This window comes from Pterocles gutturalis, unplaced genomic scaffold (assembly GCF_000699245.1).
Source record: "Pterocles gutturalis isolate BGI_N339 unplaced genomic scaffold, ASM69924v1 scaffold22007, whole genome shotgun sequence".
Lineage (NCBI taxonomy): Eukaryota > Metazoa > Chordata > Aves > Pterocliformes > Pteroclidae > Pterocles > Pterocles gutturalis.
Window position 1 is genome coordinate 45,159 of NW_010113359.1, and position 23,369 is coordinate 68,527.

The following is a 23,369-nucleotide window of genomic DNA, read 5'->3' on the forward strand; positions in this document are numbered from 1 at the left end:
GCCCTGGTGATTTTATGGAACAATTATTTACTAAGGTGAATTTTCACTGAGCAGGAAGCAAAATGAGCTGAAAATTGGAAATGATTAGGGTTGCCAGGTGCAGACTTCTCCTTCTTTAGCAAAGAAAGCATTTCCCAAAGCTTGATTAAATCTCTTAAATCACAGTTTAGCCCAGCATAAGAAAAATAAGCTCAAATACCAGATCTGAACCAAGTGACTAAGCCATGTCCCGTTGTGTTGGAATTGAATTGGTTATAGTGCACAATAATCTACTTCATTGTCATCCTGGCCTTAACTGTAGCAGAAGATGATTACATTGAATGTGTATAATAATAAGGCTTACACTTTGTATATACTGCTTTAAATATTTTGGCACACCATAGAAAGAACCTTTACATGCAAAGCTTGATTAATCCTTTTCCTCTGTGTATAGAACAAGTAGCTGCCAGAGCTCAAGGGAAAAACGTATTAATAATGTCTCTGGGAGTCCCCACCCTCCTTCGCAGTGTATTCTCTTCTGTTCACACCAAACTCCTGACTTATTATCATTTTGGTCTCTCTCTTTTGCTTTCCCAATTTCTACATAGCAATTGAGCTATTCTAGCAGACTTGAGTCTAGTATGAAAGTTTCCAGGATAAAATATTTGCATTTTCTCTGTATTTTCAGTGGAGGATGGGGAAAGAGAGAAAGGGGTAGAGAGGTTGTGGGGATCCTGGCCCCTACATTATTTCCTACAGCTGTTAGCACTTACTATGGCAGAGAGGACCCTTAAAACCAAGTTTAGGGATGTGCTTTCCCCAGCAACTGTGTCTGGTGTGCTCCCAGGGGGATACACGTGCATCCAGTGACGTGGCTGTGCGCCTCTCAGGGAGTGCACCTCGGACTTGGGGTGGGTGAGGAATTACTCTTGTTCTCGTTTTCATATGGGGAAGCTGAAGCAGGATGAAGAAAAACATTTTATATAAGGTCATGGGATGAGTTCTCCACACAGCCGTCAGCACCCTCACTGTTCAGCGTCGAAGTCAAGAGAGATGTTACTGTTAAAGCATGGTGTTGGTGCCAAGATAATGACTCTTTTCTATGGGAGGTCACACAGGCTTACTGTAAACCATTACTGACCTTGAACAAATATTAATCCTGAGTTCTGACTGCTAACCTGTACTCTTTTATACTAGAGAAAATGATTTAATCTTTGGCTTTCAGTGAAAGTTGGTTCCTTTACCAAAAAGTTTTCAGCATGTTTTTGTCAGAAGTAGGTTCATAGTTTGTATTATAGTCTCATGGGGATATTAATAATATAACACAACAAAGAAAAATGGCATGTGGTGAAGGTTTTAAATGAAAAATATTTATTATTCGGAAGACTTTCAAGCAACTTAGGTCATTAGATCAATAAAACATTTTCATTTGGAAAATACTTCCCGTTCCTGATGCAGTGTCTCTTTAGAAGCAGTGGCCACGAGGGTGGATCGGTGGGTAGGTACCAGAGCTGCCTCCAGGCAGCTGATGTGAAGCTGCTGCGAATGTGTCCTCCCTTGCCAGTCCTCAAGGGACCAAAGTGCGTCTTACCCTCCTGTCTTTGTAAATAGGGTTGTTACAAAACCGGAGGAAGGGAAGCAGGGAGGGGGTGCCTCTGACCTGTGAAGCAGAGGCCAGGGTCACCCAGGGCCCACAGCACGTTTTGTAAGACACCTCGTAGTAGCCTACACAGTCTTGAAATATTGTCTGATTGCTTTTCTGTGCCCCTTTCCTCTCCTTGCCAGCTCTCTCACATCACCAACGTATTCCTTATAGCCAGAACTGAACGAATTGTTCCATCCTCTAATTGCACTCCGCTCCCCCTCCTCTGCAGCCCGGCAGCAGAGGGGCGCAGGGCAGAGCCATGCAGGGGCCCCGCCAGCGGTGGGGGGGCCCGGCCTGCGCTGCTACAGCTGCCGTGGATCAGCCCGGAGGTGGCAGCATTTCACTGGTGGGCAAAGGAGGCCTGGGACACAGTGGGGACATTCATTTGGCTAAGGGCTTTGGGATCTTTTTGGCCAAAAGCACTGTGTAAAAAGAAAAAAAAATACTAAGGTCATAAGGTGTTTGGGATTTTTGAAGAGCCAACGTAACAGTGGTCTTTTATTATTAGTGAGTTTACAGCCAAGGGCTGTCCCGTAAATGAGCAATGCGATTTAGGGATTTTTTTTTTTTTTTCCTTTAAAGTAGGAATGCTTGACACATTAAAGGTGGTCTGGCAGCTTTTACGCTGAGACTTCTCTTGGTGTTGATCTGTACCCTGGCTCTATATCAGCATGAGAACACCACCTCCATGCAGACAGTCCGGGGTCAGCAGTGTGTGTTTGAACTGGATGGCATGCTCCTTCGCACAAGAATACAGTACATAGTGTGGGGGATAGGAAGAACTGGTAGTCTGTTTGGCTACACAGACTGTGAGGTGCATGCAATTAACTAGAAAAGCAATGAGTGTGGAATGCATAGTTTGCACTATTGTGCTGTTGTTTATTTATTTATTTATTTTGGGGGGATGGGGAGGAAGATGAACTAATACCCAATAAGCCCACCATGGATGTAATTCAGATATTTGTTCAGGAGCCAGGTTAATAGCAGGTATGATTGGATTTTTTTTGTGTCATTGCTTGGATTAGTGTTAGAGTATGGACAGCCTCAGGTCCTTGAGCTTATTTAAAGACCTTCATATTTTCCGTCAACAGCTGTATGAAGTTAAAGGAATGGGATTTCTCTTTCTCAGCTAGTTTATTTGTGAGGTGGTGAGGTTAATGTGGCAATATCCCATGCTTAGTAGAGAGGCTTTTTGGCTTTAAGCACTGTGTGTGCTCCCTTCAGATTTATGATTTTGACCCTAGCCTGGCATTATCACACTGTCAGTGGGAGTGCAGGGCTGGTTTGAACCTCCAGCTCTTGGTGGTAATCTCTCTTAATTAGTTTACAGTCGAAACAATTGTCCATCTTTTTGCCTTTAAACAAGGGAAGTTTGCTCTATCAGTGGTTGATTTCCCTGAGGGAGGAAATCCTGAGAGAGGTTATCAGGGAAGAGAAAAGCTCCGGGCTCCACTTTCAAAGCAATGCCATGTACGAAGCGTGCATCAATCCTGTTAGTACTGCTTATTATTTCACAATGGCGTGTCAGGAATTACAGGCACAGACCTTTCTAAGGACTCTTGCAGACCTTTATGCACTCTCATCCCAAGTCAGGATTTTGTGGAATTATGTGCTGATAAAAGCTAATTTTACACATTAAGTTGAATTCTTTGAAATTGCTCTTTTAATTGCTGATCTTTCCTTGACTTCTCCTCAGATCTCTCCAAGTCTCCTCATTGTCGACTTTCTGACAGGGAGCCCTCCGTGCCTCATCATTAGGGCTAAAATCTGCCGTCACTTAACATAACACACAGAGCTTACAACTGGGAGCAGCCCCCTCCCTTGCATGGGAGCACAGACAATAATAGACACTATAGTGGCAGCGCCAATGGGAGCTTTACCATGTATTTTAATGACTTGTGCTTGATTACATTTGCTAGATTGAACCGACGTTCATTTAGTAATTGGTATGATTCTTAGAGCGTTCACATTTGACATTCCTCGCTCATTAAAGAGCTCCAACAATGGCTGTTACAACTTTCATCTCAAGGGTGACCCTCTCAGATATATATCCCGTCTTTTTCTTTTGATAAACCACCCAACCCGGCATTCATTAACACTTAACCATCTGCAGGCAGCCCCTCCTTGTACCTTCTCCTGTGCTTTGATGATATAATTAAAAGCCTTCTGTATTATCTCCCTCAGAGCGATAAGTCTAGGTGCGTCAGCTCTCGGCACATGCATTGTTTATTATTTGATTCCCTCCGTATCAGCTGTTCCTTGCGACAGGCTCATTTTTCATATGTTGTGAAGATTAGCTGATGGAGTGGGAGATCAGAGGCATGAGAAGAGAGTGTGGCTTTCGATATTAGTAACCAGATGCTCATTTGAAATGGTGATGGAGTTTGCTGTTATCTGTTAGATTATTTGGCTCCTTTGCTTTTACCTGAAGATAAACTGGTTTAAGCACTAGTCAATGAAAATTAGCGTCATCTTTAGTGGCTTGTTATGATAGAGCGCTCTTATCAGTCTGGTTTAGCGTGGCTATTCTCTCCTTGAGTCTGGTTTACAGAAATCGCAGCTTTGTTTATGCATGTGCCCAAACTTGCCTGTTTGACCTTTGAAACTGTGATTATAATATTAATCTATGGGACTATTCTGTTGCAAATCACTTAGGTGGTCTGTATTTCAGAGGATTTTCATTGTGGGACCTCCCTCTTGTCCAGCATGATGTTCTGTTATTGTTAGTATATTCTGCATTGCAAGCTAACTCAGAGTGGCGTTTCAGTACATCTTGTTGTCTGGCTGGTTTTTGTGGGGGGTTTTTTGTGTGTGTGATGGAGCCGCAGCTAGGATAGCACTGTGCTACTGTCTGTCCACTTGCACTCATTTTGTATAACTTTGTTATAAAGTTGCTTAGCTACACAAAAACTTCGTACAATGCTTGCATGCAGATGCCAGCTTCAGCCTGCAAATCCTCAGTGTCCTGCGGTGTAGCTAAATGGTGTTATTCCAGTTTGCAGGTAGGGAGATGGTATGTGTGAAAGCCGCACGGACACTGGCAACAGAACCAGCATTTATTGAGGAATTCCTGTTTTACACTCTTCTCTGCTTGATGTCTAGCCTTTGCAGCCTTCTACTGCCTTGTTAAGGGGGATTGTGATAGATCTTGAATAGGGAGAGAAGACTCTGGCACTAAACAGTGTCCTGTTTGTCATCTTCAAGTTAAGAATTGGGGGTTTCCTCCTATTTTTCCCTTTCCTTCCCACATTACATACATATCTGGTTTTTTTACATGTTTCTTGCCTCGTTCCATTGTTTTGCTCATTTTCCCAGCTTTCCTCCCTTCTCCATTTCTTTACATTTGTCTCTTTCACCCATTTCAATAAACTGTTATATTCATAATATAAATACAAGGGAGGGAGCCTTTTTGTCAGAGAAGATACGAAAATTCTCCCTCTCATAAACAGACAAAATGTGGAAATCATCCTCAGGATGCAGAGCAGGCGGGAGTCTGATGACTTCCAACTGCAAGACCTCATTAAAATTAGTGGATTCCCTATCCTTGTTGCATAAGGAGCATTGCTATTTCGGCTGACTTCCATAGCAACATCTGGGCCACTGATAACATCAGTACTGGAGCATTGCTAGGTGAGCTCATGTTTTGTTAATGAAGTAATCTACTGAAAGTGCATATATCATTTTTTAGTACCACATACTTTACTGCAAAGTGTGTGCTACTATTATAGGAGCTTTCCTTCGCAAGTGGGACTTAAAGAATTTTGTTCAAGTCAATAATACACTTAGCTGAATTGAATGACATGCTTGAGAAATGCCACCTAAATTATAAAATTTTAAGACTTAAATACTTTGGTAGTTCAATGCATTAATTGAGAAATACACTGAAAAAGGTCTTACTAGAACACCTGATATTCTCGTTAGCTTTGATGTTACTAAATAGTCTAGTATTGGTTTACTGCATATATCTACATATGCCCAAGTTGTGAGTGATTTCTCTGCTGAGCTAACTAAATAACAAAAGTAATCATGATCACCAACGTCTGACTTTAGGGTGTTCTGGAATAAATGAACAAAGGTTGGATGGAATATACTGGTAAGATATATTCAAACTTCATTATGAAATACAGTCATCAAAGGAGGAAAAATGAAAACAGACTATTTCAGGTGTGGATTGAAATTTCTCTTCCTAATAGCCCCTGGACTGTGAGTGCAGGTACAGATCTCTTGAACAGCCCAATGTAGTCCCTGACTGTTGTGTTTTGTCATTATTTAATTTGCAAGATAAATATTCTTGTGGCTTTTCTGTCCTGAGAACCAATGGCAAGTGTTCAGGCAGCCAGAACACACGTAAATGAGGCTACAGGTGTGTGGAACGGAAAGTAGTATTGGCATAAAATACCTAGTTGCTTTGAGACAGGTGCCAAAAAGGGTTTCCACTAGCAGCAGAGAATGCAAAAAGAGAAGTAATAGAAGTAATCAATGAGTATTTCTGATTTAAAACTTTGTTCTTAAAAATATCAAAGCTATTGGAGATTTCAGAGTTTCTGAAATATTCACCTGCCACTGGTCTGAAAGGGAAGACTTCCCTGTGTGCCATTGTTTGGCTAATGATGAGACGGAGTCTTACTGATCTTCTTCATCTTACTGGGCTTTGTAACTGAGCTGTGGCAGTTATTTGTAATGTGTAATGTAGGAAAGGTGAGCAGACCCCATCTCCTTTCCCTGTTCCCCTCCAGGAAGTGTTGGAAAAAATACAGTAGTGTTGTTGTGTTTGCTAGGAGAACATGCACAGCCTTGCATATTAAGGCAGGCACTTAGCCAGAAGCTTTGAATTATTGTACCCTGACATTACCCACTGTAACTTTTAGCACTCTGGGCCCATTACTTTGGCTTCCTGCCCAGTAATGTGCAATTTCCACTTACATAAGAAGATGTAGCAGGAGTAATGACTCCTTGGAGGAGGTGTTTTCTTTTCGCAGCAAATCAGCCCAGGGCTAGCAGGTGTAAGTTTATAGACACAGTCCACTAATGGCAGCCTGCACTTGTCTCCTCTGTTAATCCAGCAGTAGATGGAAAGGAACAGATCTGCCTTTGCACACTTTTCACTAATCATTGACTTAATTGTGAAATCAAACTCTAGTAAACGGCCATGCAAAAATCCTGATTTTCCTCTTTTTTTTTTCTTTTCCAGACACCCCAGAATGCACATCAGAACAGGGCTGATGGATGCCCATCTCTACTGCCTGAAGAAATACGTGGTAGACTTTCTTGTAGAAAACAGGTAAGAAACCAAGCAATACACAAGGTAGTAGCAGGTGTTTGCATTGATGTACAGTTTGCACCAGAGTTTTTAAAGGAAGATTTGTTTCATTAAATGGTCTAGCATAAAATAGAAATGTAAAAGAAATGAGTTTTCAAAACACTTTAACAACACTGAAGAGAATGCCAAGCATTATGTCTGAATTTCTTATTCAGACCTTTTTTTAAAAAAAAAAAAAATTGATAACAGCATAAGTGAAAGCTAATGTTTTTGCCGCTTTTCTGTATCCCTTGTTTTCCTAATGTATCTGTGCTTTTTGGCTGCTCATTTCACCAGGGCTCCCCCATTGTTAGGGCTGTGAATACATTTCTGACCTTTGATTTCCCCCACCACAGTCTGTTTTGGCCTTTGCAATCACCTTTTCTCTCCCCCTTCACATCCACCACCACTGCAGGTGGGCTATCTCTGTAGCATCCTATGTTTTTAGCTTGTGATGTTCCTCTGTCAAAACTCTGAGACCACCCACTGAGAGTAAGAAAAACATCCATTTATGGAAGCGGAGAAGGATCTTAGCTATAATATTTCATGAAACAGACCAAAAAAAATCCCTGTTTATCTTTAAAAAACAAACAAATGAACAACCCTCCTCACAGTAAGTAGCTCAGTTTTGGAATGATGTCCTGTTCCTAGGCTTTTTGTAGCGCTCTCATGCCCATTACATATACTGAATGTGCACTGAGTTCTCAAGAGTTTTTCTCCCCTTTTAAGTAAGATGAAAGATAAAGTGTCTGACTAAGTGTTGTATTGATAGTGCTTTTTCTTAGCATATGAACTGACATGGGAAAAAATGTTGGGGGGAGGGGCGTTTTGTTGTAGTCTTGGCCATATACAAATCTGATGATGCAGTTGGATACATGGCTGAGGGAGCTCTTCCAGAATAAGGTTCTGTGAGTAAGTTAAAAATTAAGTGAAAAATCTGTGTTAACCCCCAGGGCAATTTCTTACCATGCGTAAGAATAAAGCTTATCTGATACTTTGACTGGCCCGTGCGGGCATTGTACAAGTTATTTTAGTTCCCATTTGTATATGGGAATGTCTGAAAGGTGAGAAAGCTTCAGGAGCAGCAGGTGCTTTAAATCTGGAATAAGCCATGTATTCAGTGTATTTTAGAAAGCCAGTGACAGTTTGGACTACTTGTATTTCCTGTGGTAGCATGAAGCTGTATTTACACCTTTCTTTTGTCATAATACAACATGTAGAACTCATTTCTTGAAACCCTAGCCATCAAGTTTTGCTGGGATTAGACATTTCCAGAATATTAGACATTTCACACTTTTAGTTCTTTTTTCCTGATACTTCATGCTGTTTTGAATTTAGCTCATTAGGTCTGTGGGACAAGGACGGTCTTTGTCAGACATGCCACAGTGCGTGACACAGTGAGGCCTCTAAGTGTGAATAGCGGTAACTTCAGATTTCAAGGCTTTATGCTATTTCCATATTTGGCTTTGTCAGTGGCAGGATTTTACCTTGTATTAACCAAAGCCGGCAGAGTGAAATCCTGCTCTGAACTCTTCCAGTTGCCCCCAGGTCCACCTAGAACAAGTCTACTGACTTTTTGCAAGTATGAACAGTTTTTTGTTTTCTATAGAGAGGTCATTCTCTGTCTTCACTGTTTTATGAAGCTGTGCTTCTTTTCCGTGACACTTCCATGACAAATACATAATTACAGCAGCTAGACAGCTTAAGACCTGTTCGCAACATCTGGCTTACCTAATGGCAGGTAGCTGCTTCATTCTCTTTGTTACACACATGATGCTTATTCAGTCAGTTGAGAGAGGGAATCAATTGCAAGTAATGTGCTTAACTGGCAAATCTGGGAAATGGGACTTTTGCCATGAGGAATAACTTGGGCTTTCAGGCTTCTGGCATTGGTGGGCATTTGCAGCTTGTTTTTCTTCTCTGAGGAAGGGGAGAACAGTGCATAGCCAAAGATCTTTCCATGTTTGGCAGCAAGATGCCAGGACTTCTGAAAGACCCTGTGGAATATTTTTGCCTCAGAAGTTCTGACATTTGCATAATTGTTTGGGTTCAAGGATTCTTTTTAATACTTTGGATTTTAGACCAGAGAGAACCTACGGTAAGATTTTGCCTCTCTGCAATTCCACACCAGGACTGGAGAAGCTCACATGCCTTGTTTAAGTTGTGCGTGTTTAAAACTAACAGCAGGGACTGCAGTGAACAGTGAAGCTCTTGTACGGTGCCAGGAAGTACTGACACAGTGTACTTCCTCAACGTTACAATATTTACATTGTGTTAATATTTTAACAGTGGGGTTTGATGGCAGGCAGAACACCTTTTTTCATTGTTTGTAGCTCAATGAAGCATTTACATTTTTTTCAAAATTTGACATACAAGAGCAGAAAAGATCTTGCCTAGCAGTAAAAATTTCAGATCCTACAACTGGCCATAGTTCACCCTTTTGCAGATGAAAATTTGGATTACTTCCAGGTCAAAAAATTACACGAGAACTAATGTGATTATGTATGTGGGATCTGTTGCTCCAAATGGGATAAAAGCCCAGTGTAGTCCCAGCTTAGCTGCAAAGATGTGGCAAGAACAAGCTCTCCCCAAGTGAATGTGGTTTGTATATGGCTGCACCTGTAAGGGTAAATTACATTCCTCCACTTCAGTTGGATTAATATATGTGTCATATGTAATCAGTAGCAACTAAGAAGAAAACAGGGGAAAAAAGAATGTGAAATGGCTAAACTTCTGTTTTGTCCAAGTATATGAATCTTGCTTTAGCATTTGGGACAACTTTGTAATAGGACGCCTCTGGAAAAAGGCTGAATTTATTGTTCAGCTCCAAAATGGAGTCATGATATCAAGGTTTTGTTACCAACTCAGTGACTGTCTTGCTTTGTGGTACTGGACAGGTCCGTTAATATTTTTCTGCACTTGTTTCCACTTCTGGGTGGGATTCTTTGGAGACTAATCAGTATTTGTTTGGCAGCAGTGAGATTCTACTACAGGGGATGTTAGGAGAGGTCAAAATACTGTTTGGTAGTCTGTAACTCAGTTCATAGTCCTTTAATGCATTTTTATGAACTATTTTAAAAGGACTGAATAGTAGTTTCACCTGCCTGAAGTTTTATTGCGCTACAGCAAACCAAACAAATTATTGAGTTTTAAAAAGCAGAGATGGCTAGTGCCTGTGAATAAAAGTCAGAGGGAAGTGGTCTGCTTATTAGAACCTCCTCAAATATGTATGTCCAGACAATAATAAAAAATATCACACACCTAATGTTGTTTAAACCCGGGGAATTTATTTTTCAGGGAATGAAAACACTTGGGCATCACCGGGGCAGGTTGATCATCTGAGTCCTTCCTGACCAGCTGCAGGGCAGAGACATGGGTGCAAGTAGGAGCACCCGGAGCTCTGCCCTGGGACAGACGCCTTCACCCCTGCGGCTGCAGGGGATACCCAGCACTGATGACTTGTGGGTCTGTTGCCACTAGACTCACAAGAGGCCATGGACCATCCTCTGCTACCAGCTGAATTCATCCTCTCTGAACAGGGACTGTGACCTCAATGTGAACAAGTAGCAGCTTGTTTAGACTGAATTTTCTGCTGATTATAACTGTCCCTGGGGTTTTTCTCTGCAGAGAGCTTTGGTTCTTCCCCAGGTTCCTTTCTGCGTCAATGAAGTTAGAGTTGCTGAGGCTCATCTCGGCTTGGCAGTTGTACTGAGTTTGCCAAATTGTATCACATCTTTGCACAGAGCTGGTGTGAGGAGGAAGGTTGATTAAAAATCCAACCTCCCTGTACTCAGGCAAGAGCTTTTCTTTCCTAAGCATTTCCTTTTTCAAGAATAAAGCTAACCTGAGGATCTTCTAGGTGCTGCACTTTGAGGGGTGGGCAAGACAGGCGAGCGCAGCCGTGTGTGTTGCAGGAGCTACTCTGCCAGCACAGGATAGCTGAAGGTGAACACCTGCACCGCAAGATGAACTGCACAATATTGCTTTTCTTAAAACGATCATTACATGAGCTGAGCCAGCAGGCTAGACAGAAGCAGAGGCTGTAGCTGGCTGGGGGCACGGCTCCACCCCACAGCTGGCGGGCCTCACACCCCTGGGGCCCTGGGGTGGCAGCCAGCACAGTAGCCAGTCCCTTTTTTGGCACTCTCCTGAGTGCTAGGTTGGAATCCTGCCTCGCTGCTACATTCAGGGCAGATGGAAGAAGAGAGTCCTTATTCCCTTTCCCCCGTGAACTTCATCTGTAGCGAAGGGCAGGATCTAGGCCTGTGCTTTGTGAGCCTGGCGTGTTGCACCGATATTTCTTTACTGTGTGCTGACAGTTTGCTTGCTAACAATCCCAGCAAAGCTGCTAGCAGAAGAAATGTGATAAGTGAGATTGCATGGTAGTCCATGTTCTGTTTTTCCAGAATATTTCTGAAGCTCTAGCCTGGTGAAATAAGATACCTGATTTGGGAGAGCATGCAGGGGGAGACAGATAGGAAGCAAGCCCTTCCCCTGTAAAGTTTTCATATGGAAAATTCAAAATTACTTTGGAAATTTAAGTGTTGAAGATGTGTGTTTCTCTAGATATCCTGTGTATATGCTTAAAAACATATATAATATGCATTTATAATATATATGCATGAATGGCATTGTGCCCACAGTCAGTTGTGCAGGTACAGGTGACAACACTTGTTCTCTATGTAAGGATTTCACTCTGCTTACAGCGGAAGCCTGTAGACATGTGGAGGCTGCCATTTCCACCTCTCATTGAGGTAGACCGGAAAATCTGAAGCCAGATTAAGGCTTCCTAAAACAAAGCAACATGTGGTCCTACTTATTAAGTTACCTCCCAAAAATCACTTTTGTCAAATTTCATCTGTGCAGAGCTTGTCACAAATATGCTAATCAAACCTTAGTTACGAGGTTGAGCACATGAAAAGCTACATTTCAAATACTGACTTTGCAAAACTAAGCACTTGGCGGCTAGGAAGTGCCACAGTTGAGGCTCACTGTGCAACCTCTTCCTTCTGTATGTGCCAGATATTATGGTACAGGCTCTGGTTACATCATTCTGTACATTTTTTTTCCCCTCTGTGACCATTGCTTCATTTGTTGCCTGAGGTGCTCGCTGGAGGAGACGGTGTTCAATATTGTACTGTAACTTCTGTAGTTCAGGGGAAGGCCACCAGCCTTACCTGCTGCTTTCTGTTTAAACACTGTTCTGAAGATAAGGTAAATACTTTCCTTTTGGATTCTTGGTGCTCATCACTGATACTGTAATGCTCTCCATGCACTTCATTATCTGTCTTTCCAGCAGCACGATTAGTGAAGTAGTGGTCTTTCCCCATTCTGAAAGGGGGAAACGAGAGCACATAAGAGCTGAACTTTGAAGCATCTTTGCCTTAAGCAAGACCATTTTCAATCCTTAATGTTATACAGAGAGCTCTTAGTGTTGAAAGAATCTTTTCCATTGATGATAGCTGTCACAGGGTGACACTGATTAAATCAAAAGCACACAATCAGTGGCAACCTGCAGAAATTAGATTTACATTCTGCATTCAGCAGCATCTGTAAACTCCTCTGACAGAAGGGAGTTTTTAAAAAAAATGTAAAAATCCGTTCTTCAGGCATCATTCATTTGCCTTAAATATTAGCAGTTCTCTTCTCCTCTTGCAGCCCTCTGCCTTGTACATTTTAACACACATGTTCTAACAAATGAGGCAGGCATTCTTCTGCCTCATTACACAACCTTGATTCATCCCCAGGGCATAGTCCATCTTTATACTGGGTGAAGAAGAAATCGAGATTGGGGAGAGAGGAAAAGTTAGGTGAGTGTGTTTTTAAGGATTGTGTCATAATGTGTGCACACGAGGTCTTAATTAAGGTTATATAAGCAACATAGTTCTAGCTTTTCTTAATTTGAGTGCCCAAACTGTTACCCTGATTTTCTTTTAAGAGTGTATGTGTGTGTGTGTGTATATATATACACACACACACACACATATATACATATGTATATATATATATATACACGTGACTCTTTTGGAATTAATCAGTGAGGCTACTGTGACTCTTGCTAATGGAGTAGCTGTTATCAACATAGATTTATCACCTTTCAGGTCAGCCACCAGAAGGAGATGGGATGCTCTAAACTTCAAAGAATATCCAGCTCAGCCTTTTTAACCTTGGTCTGGAGCGCACTCTGTTACTCTGTGGAGTGGTGCAGGAGCAGTCCAGTTACCTTGCAGAAAGAAAGAGAGAATGGAGCATGTTGAACATAGAAGGACTTAAAAATTGTAGTAGCAAAACAGGTCTCTTCCAAGCATGTGCAAGCAGTGTTTTTTCAGACTTAGCTTTATGTAGTATGGGCACTTTTTATGTTTACAAATGTAGCACCCTGGTGAAAAGACAACCTTGTGCCAAATTGCAAGCGTGGAAGTGCAAGAGCTTTTCACTGGAGCAGTTGAAATATTTTTAACATGGACAAAACAAAGTATTTTTCCATAATTTTGTTCTTGGAAATAGCTGAGACATTTTTGATGAAGCTATCCAAAAAAAATCAGCTCCAGGCAAACACCTGGCATGGGTAATTTCAGCCAAAACAGTTAAACTTTGGCAAAGTTTACAAACAGATGAAGACAGAAACTTACAATAGGAAATGCTGGGCAATTTATCTATACGCACCCCCATTGCACCACTTATGAAAGCTAGTCATCTCAGTTTTTATAAAGGCAGATGCCACCCTGTTTGCTCAGATGTTATGGTTTCTCTGTTATGCACCAGAGTGGTAATTGTGTTTTCTAACATAAAGAGGTCTTTGGAGCTCATTTCGAAAGACTATGCCTGCATATCTAAAACAAGGTTGATAGCACACGTCTTCCTCTTATATATTAGAACATTTCACATACTTTTGTGATGTTCTTCCCCCCTTTTCCCCCCTCTTCCTCCTAAAAGCAAGGTAAAATTTTTATCGTGTTCAGTAATGTGTTTTGCAAGTCGCCATTTTATCCTGAATCTGGTGCTTCTGAACTGTTGGGTGTACAAAAAGCCACCGTTTCCCTTACACAGTCACCTGGGAAGTAGGCAGCTCTGTGGCCAGAAGGAATGATGTGTGGTACTGGAAAGGGAAGAATGATAAACAGCAGCACTGTGGTTGCTTCGAAAAGTCTGAGTAAGCATTCGCGCAGTGCCTTGTCCTGGGAACGCTGAGCGCTAATATCTTCCCACCAGGGAAATCCACTTTCCCTGGGGAGCCCTCCTCTTGGGGTGCGCCCTGCGAGAGGCTGAGCTGGAGCTAAGGAAACAAATCAGCTTTTCTGCAGTTCTTCCAGATCTGTCTGGAGAGCTGCCTGCCAGAATTCTCCCATAGAGAGACTCTTCTCTGAACTGAGCAAATCTGCAGTAAGCTTTATAGCCAAAGCCAGTATGATTTGTTTGCAAAGTTAAACACTGGGGTATTTTTTTTGAACTGCTGAAATAAATAAGAGCAAATCGTGTGAGGTCATTGCGCTCTGCCTTTCCAAACTGCTTCAGCTGCTATTGCAGAGCAAGCTTCTCTTCTCGGCTCCCTTCTGCTGCATCCAGAAAGCCACTGCTGGGCCAGCACTAGGAGGGGAGGGGAAGGTTTGCTGTCTGTGCTCTGTATTCTGAGATCTGTGGCCGTGAGAAGAGCTGCAGTGGAGCCACCCTTCTCTTCCCCGATCAATGGCAGGGGCAGTAAGAGATCTTTGAAAACTGGAGGTGTGAGTGACTGGCTCTGAAGCTCCTGCTTGGATGGTTGTGTGCTATGCTGTACACAAAGGCCCCTGCTGGTTTATATTAAGGTGCTGCCCAGACTAAACCAGTGCATTTTTTCTTTTTCCCCTCTAAATGCCTTTTTATCATTCAGGCTGTCACCTGTGTTTCCTGGCAAGGGCTGCTGGCTGGGGGAGGTCTGGCAGAGCTGAACACCCAGCTTTGGTGGTCTTTGTGTGGCTGCCTGAAAGATGGCTTAAAACAGAACCTGCTCTGTGAATACCTGCGAGTTAACATGTGTCAGCCGTGTGGCTGGAAGGTTTCGCCTTTGCTTTAAAGAGAGTTTTTTATAATGAATACTTTCCTTGTGATTAAAATGGGTAAATAAACAAATAGCTCCTACAGGAAGTATACTGTGTGAAGACAGGGCAAAGAGATTGTAGCTTTCCAAACAAGGAAAAGAAAAAAGAAAAAAACCCAACACCCCAACCAAACCCAAGCTCCTCCTTAATGCATTTAATCTATTAGAATGTGAAATGGCAATTTATCTTTTCCATTTCCTTTCCTTGTCAAACATATCCAGCTGTTGGAGCTTTCTCTGTTGCTTACTAGAAATGCCAAGACTTGAAATCTGTTGGTGTCTGCCTCCTCCAGAGTATCATTACTGTTATCACCTTTCCATGGTACCAATCAAGGTCACTCCTGAAAACCTCAGGAGAAAAAACCCTAATGATACAAATTAGATTTAAACAAATTATTATTTTTAGCAAATCAATTCTGTAATAAATATGATTCCGTTTCCTGTTAGCAGACCACCTACCTGGGAGCAGACTTATCTTTGGATGTGCTGAATTAGAGTTGATTAAGTTCATGAACAATAGCAAATCTGTCTTTGTGAGACCATGCCATAGTGACTATGTGCCTGAGATACTTGAAGCATCCTTGGTAACAGCACAGTATTCTGTTCATGCAAGCTGCTCCTAATGCAAATTTTTTCTAAAGTAAATATTAAAATTTGTTAATTTTGTCCTCTAACTGTGATTTAGAGTATCAGATAGTGACCCTTTGGATTCCCTATGAAAAGTTGAATGTAGGGAGGACATGAAAAATGTAATTCAAACATCAATGCAAATATTATAGAATCATAGAAGAATTTAGGTTGGGGAGGGACCACTACAGCAGTCTTGAGTCCAACCTCCTGCTCAAAGTAGGGCTAACTTTTGTATTGCTCAGGGTTTTTTCTTTTTGCACTTGAATTTTGAAAATCTCCAAGAATGGAAACTGGGCCTTGTCCCAGGACTGTACCACTCACTGAAAAGTTGTTTTCTTTATGTCCCAACTGGAATTTCCCTTGTTGCATCTTGCATCCATTGCCTCTTGCCCTTTCACTGTGCACCTCTTGGAAAAGTCTGACTGTCTTCTATATTGCTTCACTTCTGGTAGTGGAAAACTGTAAGCAGATTCCCCTGCAGCCTCCTCTTCACCAGGCTGAACAAACCCAGCTCCCCCAGCTTCTCCTCCTGCATCATGTGCTTCTGGCCCTCTTGGTGGCCTCAGCTGGGCTTGCTCTGATCTGATAATAAACATTTTAAAATTGTTAACTATTTTTTCCACTGTTTCATGCAGTTGCGGTTTTTTTTGGTAGCCTTCAGTCATATTGGCTTTTGTCTTCATATGAGATGTGTATTTTGAACCAAGGAGGATCAGTGATTCTTTTATCCATCTATGTGCACTTTTTTTCCTTTTTTTTTTTCCTTAAATCATTGCCACTTGGACAGTAGCACCCCTAAGCATTCTTTCGTCGGTGCAGTACATTGTCTTCTACAGTGCACTACTTGCGTGTAAGATAATACTGGGGGTAAAATTATTATCTTACCTTGCTGGACATCTCCTTGTGAGGATACAATCCTTGTATGGGATATCATGGTATATTTCTCTTGCAGTCAAAAACATAGTTCTGTATTTTCTATTCAGATGATCTAGTTGTACAACTTCCAAGAATTTTCAAGATAATATTTTCCTTTCTTCCCCTTTCTGCATTGCTTCTAAATATCTTTTCTTCCATACCACCGCAGTCACTGGCTGATCCTTCTGAAATGCCGAGTCCCCTTTTACTCACGAGTTGAATTATTTGAAAAGAGAGAATATAGTGATTGCTTCCTTATTATTCCGCTTACAGTTTTGTATTCTACGTGTTAATTCAACATCAAATTTCATTGAGCCTTAGCCAGTCGAATAGAACATGAACAGTAATAAGGATGTCTATAACACTGTTGCTGACTTTATTATTGCATTGAATTATCTTGATGGGAGACTTTCCACTTCCTGCATCTAGAAGGGAGAATAAATGCTACTCCTGATGACAGGGTATGCACACCTGAATAGAGTAGCTAAGAGGTATCTTCATTAAGTTAGTGACTCATCAATCAATAACAATGTTCTAAGTTCCATTTTTAATGTGATAAGTAGCTAGAGTATGAGGTAAGGGCTGATCTTAGAACACAGTCTTGAATCAAAGGGGAGCAACTGCAAATTTCTTTACTTAAAGTGAAAAACTAAAAAAAAGGGAGTATAACATTTTAAACAGCCACAGGACAGTCTGTGGGAAATGCTGAGTGCTGTCTAGTTAAGTTAGCACTTTTGAAGAAGTCAAAGACCTGAATGATGCAGAGATGAACTGTTGCACACACAGCATTTTACACCAAACTTTTCCAGATGAATACCACTCGGAAAAAATGTTATGAATAAAAGTAGGCTCATGAAGAAGAGGAGATGGGATTCATTGGCCAAAAAGCTTCATCTTGAAGTTCTTCAGGAAAGGAGAAAGTGACCAAAAAAAAAAAAAAAAAAAGGCTTTGTCTCAGGACAGAAGCTCATGTTGCAAATGCCACAGTAAAGAGGACAGAAGAGTTGTCCTACAGGGAGGGGTGGAGCAAGGACTAGTATCAATAACTGGGATAGGAATAAAGTAGAATGATTTCTAGGGAGAAGTGTGTAGAAATGGGCCTTGTACAGGTGGAAGCAGGACTGAATTACACACCAGAGCTTCCAGTTTATCTCCCAGACTGCTGTAAGAATGAGCATGTTGTTAAGTCAAACCGAGAATGGGTCCACTTGATTGCAGGCCACCGAAAGCAGTATCTGCATGGAGAAACAACTGATGCGGACATCTACCGTGCCTTTAGTGCAGCCTCAGTGGGGCGGGGTGAAAGAGCTTACTCATGTGAAGCTACAGCCATGTCTACATTTTTTGACAGTTAAATGTTTTATACAGACAAGTCTGAAGCATTTAAATCTTATCTAAATATATACTTAATGTACCTTAAGTTTACATAGTTCGTCGGTTTTATGCATACACGTCAACTTTATCAAATGCATCGTATGCATGTTTGTTTAGGCATATTATCAGAATGCCTCTGTTCAGTGCACTTTTGAGAAAAGGAGCCTAATTTCAAAGGCGTTTAGAAAAAAGTTGGTAACTCAGACACAGATGGCTGCAAAGGCGGAGGTGGGAGAGAATGGGGAAAGATGAGTTCTGGCAAGGAACCACGTTTGCTGCAGGTGCGCTTGTTTGAGAAGAATGGGATGCTGTCTGGGAATGAATGAGATCCATTCCTCAGCAGTGTGTGCAACCTGCCAAACACCCTGGGTGGCCTCCGACGGCCTCAGAGACTTTTGGTCAGAGAGAAGTTCTAAAAATGTCTAAACTTGCTGGCCTTCCCTTGCTAAAGCTGAACTAGTCAGGAGCTGCGGGGCGTTCCTGGCTGTTTGGCGAGTGGGCAGAGTTAAGGTTACTTAGATGACCCGAGCTGAGTGCAAGCACGCTTTCAAAGGATTTGGGTATGTAATTGAGGAGTTTTAATTTCTGTGGTCATTTTTTTCAGAAAGCTGTCTTGTTTCCCAAAGGGTTTTTTGGCAGAAGTGGAAGTTAGATCCCTGCTCCTTTAAGTGCATCCAGACTTGGTGGAACTTGAGAACAGCTTTTTATGTGGTTTGCATCCGTACCATCCCTTCCATACTTTGATCTGGATTCTCTCTGCATTGTGGTGTCTATAACTGTCACTTGCGTGTCTTCTGGTTTCCCTCCATCACCCAGAATGCAGGGGCCTCAGTGGTGATTCTGCAGTTTTGGGAAGTCCCTCATAAACTTGAGCCTGCAAAGTAAAGCTGTGCAGTTATACCGTCTTGCTGTGCAACAGCTTTTGAAATATTGTCACACATGCTGGTATGAACATTGGGAGTAGGTTGCTGTCAGACTTGAAGGTTCTGGTTAGAAAATAGTATGGAAAGACAAATGAAGCACAAATGCAGTCATGTGGAATTACCTTTTAGTAGAACATTTCTCAGAGTTTCCTTGCCTTCTCCGTAGGCTTTTAGCTCCAAAAATAATAAGAGACACTGACAAATAAGTAATTAATATGAAATTGTGAGGGATGAGAAATATATTTACTCCTCTTGTGATAGAAATCTTGAGAGTAGAATGGGACAAACAGAATGTATCAAGAAATAATTGATGCTATGATTAGTGTTGCAGGTTCTTGAATTAGGCACAATCAATGCCTGGTAGTTTATTGGCATGCCTGCTTTCTTTGGAGTTCTCCTTTATTATAGTTAGTCTTGGGTACACCAAAAAAAGGCAAAAATATTATTGTAAGATACAAGGGCAGAATTAGCCTTCTGCGGGGACATGGTGCACCCTATAAATTTATCATTTGATACTTTTTCCTTTTGTATGTAGTCCTTGTCTGCTTTCTCCACATTCTTAGCATGTCTCAGAAATTCCAGCATTTGTAGCAGTGAATCGGTGAGAAGAAGGGGAAAAGGCCTGTAATTGCTTTTTCCATTGTGCTTGTTAAAACCGCATTGTGGGAAATGGACCCAAACACTGTCTTTTAAGTGGTGTTGAGTCTGAGGCAGGTGGTATTAACTCAAGACTGCATTAACTCTTTTCAAATCTCTTTCCTGTTTCCTTGAGGAAACATGCCTGGTGTATATATGCAGCAAGAGCTGTTTGCCTGCCTCTTGCATTGACATTTTAATTTGGTCCATGATATAAATATCATTTCCCTAATCCCCCTTGCCCTGACCCTGTTTTGTCTTTTCTTCAAAGTGAGTTGACTTTTTTTTCTTTAAGGAGGGGGGAGGAGATGGGAATGGTGGCTGGCTGCTCTAGTTTGGAGCATTAAATGCTTGGGGAAAAAATCTCAGAGTAACTGTTGTTTCTTTCTTTATATTCACATGGAAATTTTTAATCTCCATCAAAGGATCAGGAGAAAATAACGTTGGGATTCAACAAGAGAGCTCCCAGCTTACATGGAATTTTTAAATGTTATTTGGCTTTATCCTTTAAGCGATGAGAACCATGAACTATGTACCTACAGGGTTCAGAATTAACTTTTCTCTTTCTTCCAACACACCCTCTTTTTTTTCTTCTTTCTCCCTCCCTTTTTCTTACATCTTTATTGTTCTGTATAAACATGCAACTTCTTTTTGGCCAAAACTGTAAGTGCCTTAGGATTTGTTTAGTTGTATTTATGTATACATTTCTAACATTAATTATGAGCACCAGTCTGAAACACAGCCTCATGTTCTCCTTTTGATGTGATCTGAAGAACCTCTGTTGAAGGCCACAGAGCTAAGATCAGAACCTAACCCACTGTACATTTGCATCGTCATAGAAGAGCTAACATTAGGCTGTTAAAAAAAAAAAAAAAAGGCAAAAGTAAAGGGCTAATAATCTGCTTGTTTGTAGTGGGGAATCACAAATACTGTCTGCACCTGTAGATGTAGCTGATTGTGCTAATAATGATAGCAAAGGAGACCCCCTGCAGCTCACCCATGGAGAGTAGCAGCAGATTTCACAGGTGGGTGCTGACAGCAATGGTAGATTTCATGCTTCATCACAGATTAATAAAACAGAGAGGATATTAAAATGCTAATACTCATTAATACCGTTTTATGGTGTTTAACATTAAACATGGAAAATGAAAATGAATGACAGCCGGTAAATGGAACTGACAGTTGTGCTCAGGGTGTCTGAAGCTGGCAAGAATGAGCTGCAGGAAATAAAAGCTGTGGATGCTCCCATTAAAGCCAAACAGCACATCCTGGTTCCTAGACTTTTGCGAGGTCCCCTAAACTTAGACTTAAATAGACTCTTCTATTTCTATAAAATATTTTATGAGATTTTTTTCTTTACCAGCATTGGTCAGAACCATTATTTTCTGTGTCATATTAAAGAGTCGCCAGCAATATGTATGTCTAAGAGCAGAAATCACAGCCCATTGAAGCATAATTGTGAAATATATAATTTTTTTAAGTTTAGGTGGTCAACATTTGTTTTTTTTTCCCAAAATCTTTTCTTGTATTTCAGTTGGCTCCATTGTTCTTCATTTGTTACTAAAGTTTCAATAAGCTTCCCTTCATTCCAGAGGCAGTTGCCTTTCAGCAGCAAGTAGAAGTTGACCCTCTGTGTGCTGTAATGTATGTATTGTAATGTAATATAGTATAATATACATAGATACAAACTTAATTCTGGTATATCACAGTCTTCTGAATTTATTTGTGGTTAAAACTCACTGAAAACTTCTGCATAGCTGTGTTTAAAAATGAAACTGAGAGATCTAGGGTATTTTCACCTAATATTCTTCACAGGTAAAAATTTTCCTTTAGTTTGAACCTTATCTGTGCTGTTGCTGTCATGCAGAAATCCCAGGAGCTCTGGGAAGACATCGTAGTGCCCAGGGTCTGGGGATAAAGGGATTCTAAAGGCATGGTGCTGATTTCTCTCTAGGCATGATAGTACTTGGTAAAGTTACAGTTGTTTGATCAAGTATTCATTTTTGTACCTTGACGTTTTAGGTTTTAAATAAAATGAACCTTGACTATCCTAGGTTTATAATGCCCAGGTCTGAGTCTACATGTAGTCTGCAGAGCTGACTGCACAGGACTGATGTGTGCTCTGAGCTAATAGGTCCATCTAATATAGACTTTTCCAGAGGATTCCTTTGTTTTCAAAAGTTTTATGTTCTCTTGAATTCTCAGCTGTTTCTTGCACATGCACCATGAATTTCAACTGCCCTCACAAATTTCATTTCCCCCATATGCACTGTCTCTTGCAAACATCCTCCTTTGCTGTGACCTGCTGTGTGACTGGAGAATTCCATCCCAGATAGAATTCTAATTTTTATATGTTTAAGATGTGATCAGAATAGACCCCTTTCAAAACTGCTGCCTTCTCCCGTTGTTCTCACGGGACTGAAGCCACAGAAGGTGCTCCAGGGATTAGAGCCCCCGTTTCTTTACAAGCAGCATTTTAACAGCACTCTCAGTCTTTGGCTATTTAATTGAAAAATACTACTTTCTATCAAGGTGCAAACAGACAGATATCACTTCAAAAATCAAATTTTGGGGAATGAAAGATAACGCAAAAGGCTAGTCATTTGAGCTGGAATTTATGAAAGCATGTTTATTTTGGCAAATGTTTCTCAAAAGCAGGTTCATTTTTTTCCTCTGTACCGTCTAGCTTTTCCTGTGAGGTGTCAGAGCATGGTTGCTCCGATTTGGCTTAGAACTGGGTTTCTGCCAAAATTTTTTGTGCTCTCCTTTTCTTCTGCCGACCTTCCCACTTTCTTTCTCCTGGTTATAGTAGATTTTTCCTTATGTTGATCTCAGTGGGTATTTTATTCTTACTTCTTGATACTAAAGAAAATAACAAGCTCAGAAAACAGGGTGATGCCAAGATTTAAAACCTGAAGAGAATGAAAAAAAGACTGCTTTCTTCAGCAGATACAGTTTTACACTTATTTCTTCTTAATATAGGCACGTGTAATTCAGGATTTGATTGTAAGAATTTTTAACAGGCTAGACCAGAAACCTTTTCAGTTTTTCTCCTGAATCTAGGTTACAGTCTAGTTGGTTCTTCCAAGCTCCTGCTAATTTTTTTCTCTCTTGATGAAGGGTCTTCAGTCCTATCCCTCCTTTAATTTAAATTCCTTTTCTAGTCCCAGACAGATGTTTTGTTTCCCTCACTGTTGACAGTCAGATAATATTCTCACGCTATCACTTTGTGTATCCACACTTGCAAGATCTGTCACAAAAAATGCACAAATTTTTGTCACTGAGTGCCTTACTGCGCATTTTTTAATACTTTCCAAAGGCAAATTCCTTTAATGTCATGTATAAATTCTGCTTAAACAGCAAGCAAAGGCAATCCTTCCTGTTTTTCCTTTTCCAGTAAGAAGGGTGTGTTTCTGAGCCACATCTTATGGATGACCCGGAGATTTACTCCACCTTTGCCGAAGGAATGTGGCTAGCACTTTAGAATTGCAGGAAAGCTTCAGGAGTTTGGCCAAGAAAGAGTAAACCATCAAAAACCAGGCAAAACTTTGTCTTTCACCCTTTCCACTGCTTTTATTTCCTACTGTGTTGTGTTGTCCTCTGCATCAGACTATTTAAGACTGCCAAATACTTGGATATTTTATAGGTAATATATCTTATAAATGCCATGGCCAGCCTCTGAGGGAAACACAGGATTGTCGGTTTTGGATGGAGTATAAAACCCAAGCAGGAAATCACTGCTGAATGGCACAGCTGCAGGCAAACATTGTAAGCTAGTAAACTGCCCATCTGCACAGCCACACGTGTGTCGGAGCGCGGGGCCAGGGCGGCCATGGCAGAGCGCGCCTGTAAGTGGTTAGCAGAGAGAAATTTGGTGATTAAAGAATGAAG

The 23,369-nt window shown here is 41.2% G+C and overlaps 1 protein-coding gene across 2 annotated transcripts in view; it reads left to right on the forward strand.

Annotated features, from left to right (window-relative positions):
* Window positions 1–23,369, forward strand: part of EIF2B3 (eukaryotic translation initiation factor 2B, subunit 3 gamma, 58kDa) — a 101,231-nt gene that overhangs the window by 45,043 nt on the left and 32,819 nt on the right. For both annotated transcript variants that reach the window (XM_010074471.1, XM_010074472.1), the window contains exon 5: window positions 6,816–6,905. In XM_010074471.1, coding sequence (XP_010072773.1) covers window positions 6,816–6,905 — 90 coding nt within the window. The remainder of the gene's footprint in view (window positions 1–6,815; window positions 6,906–23,369) is intronic.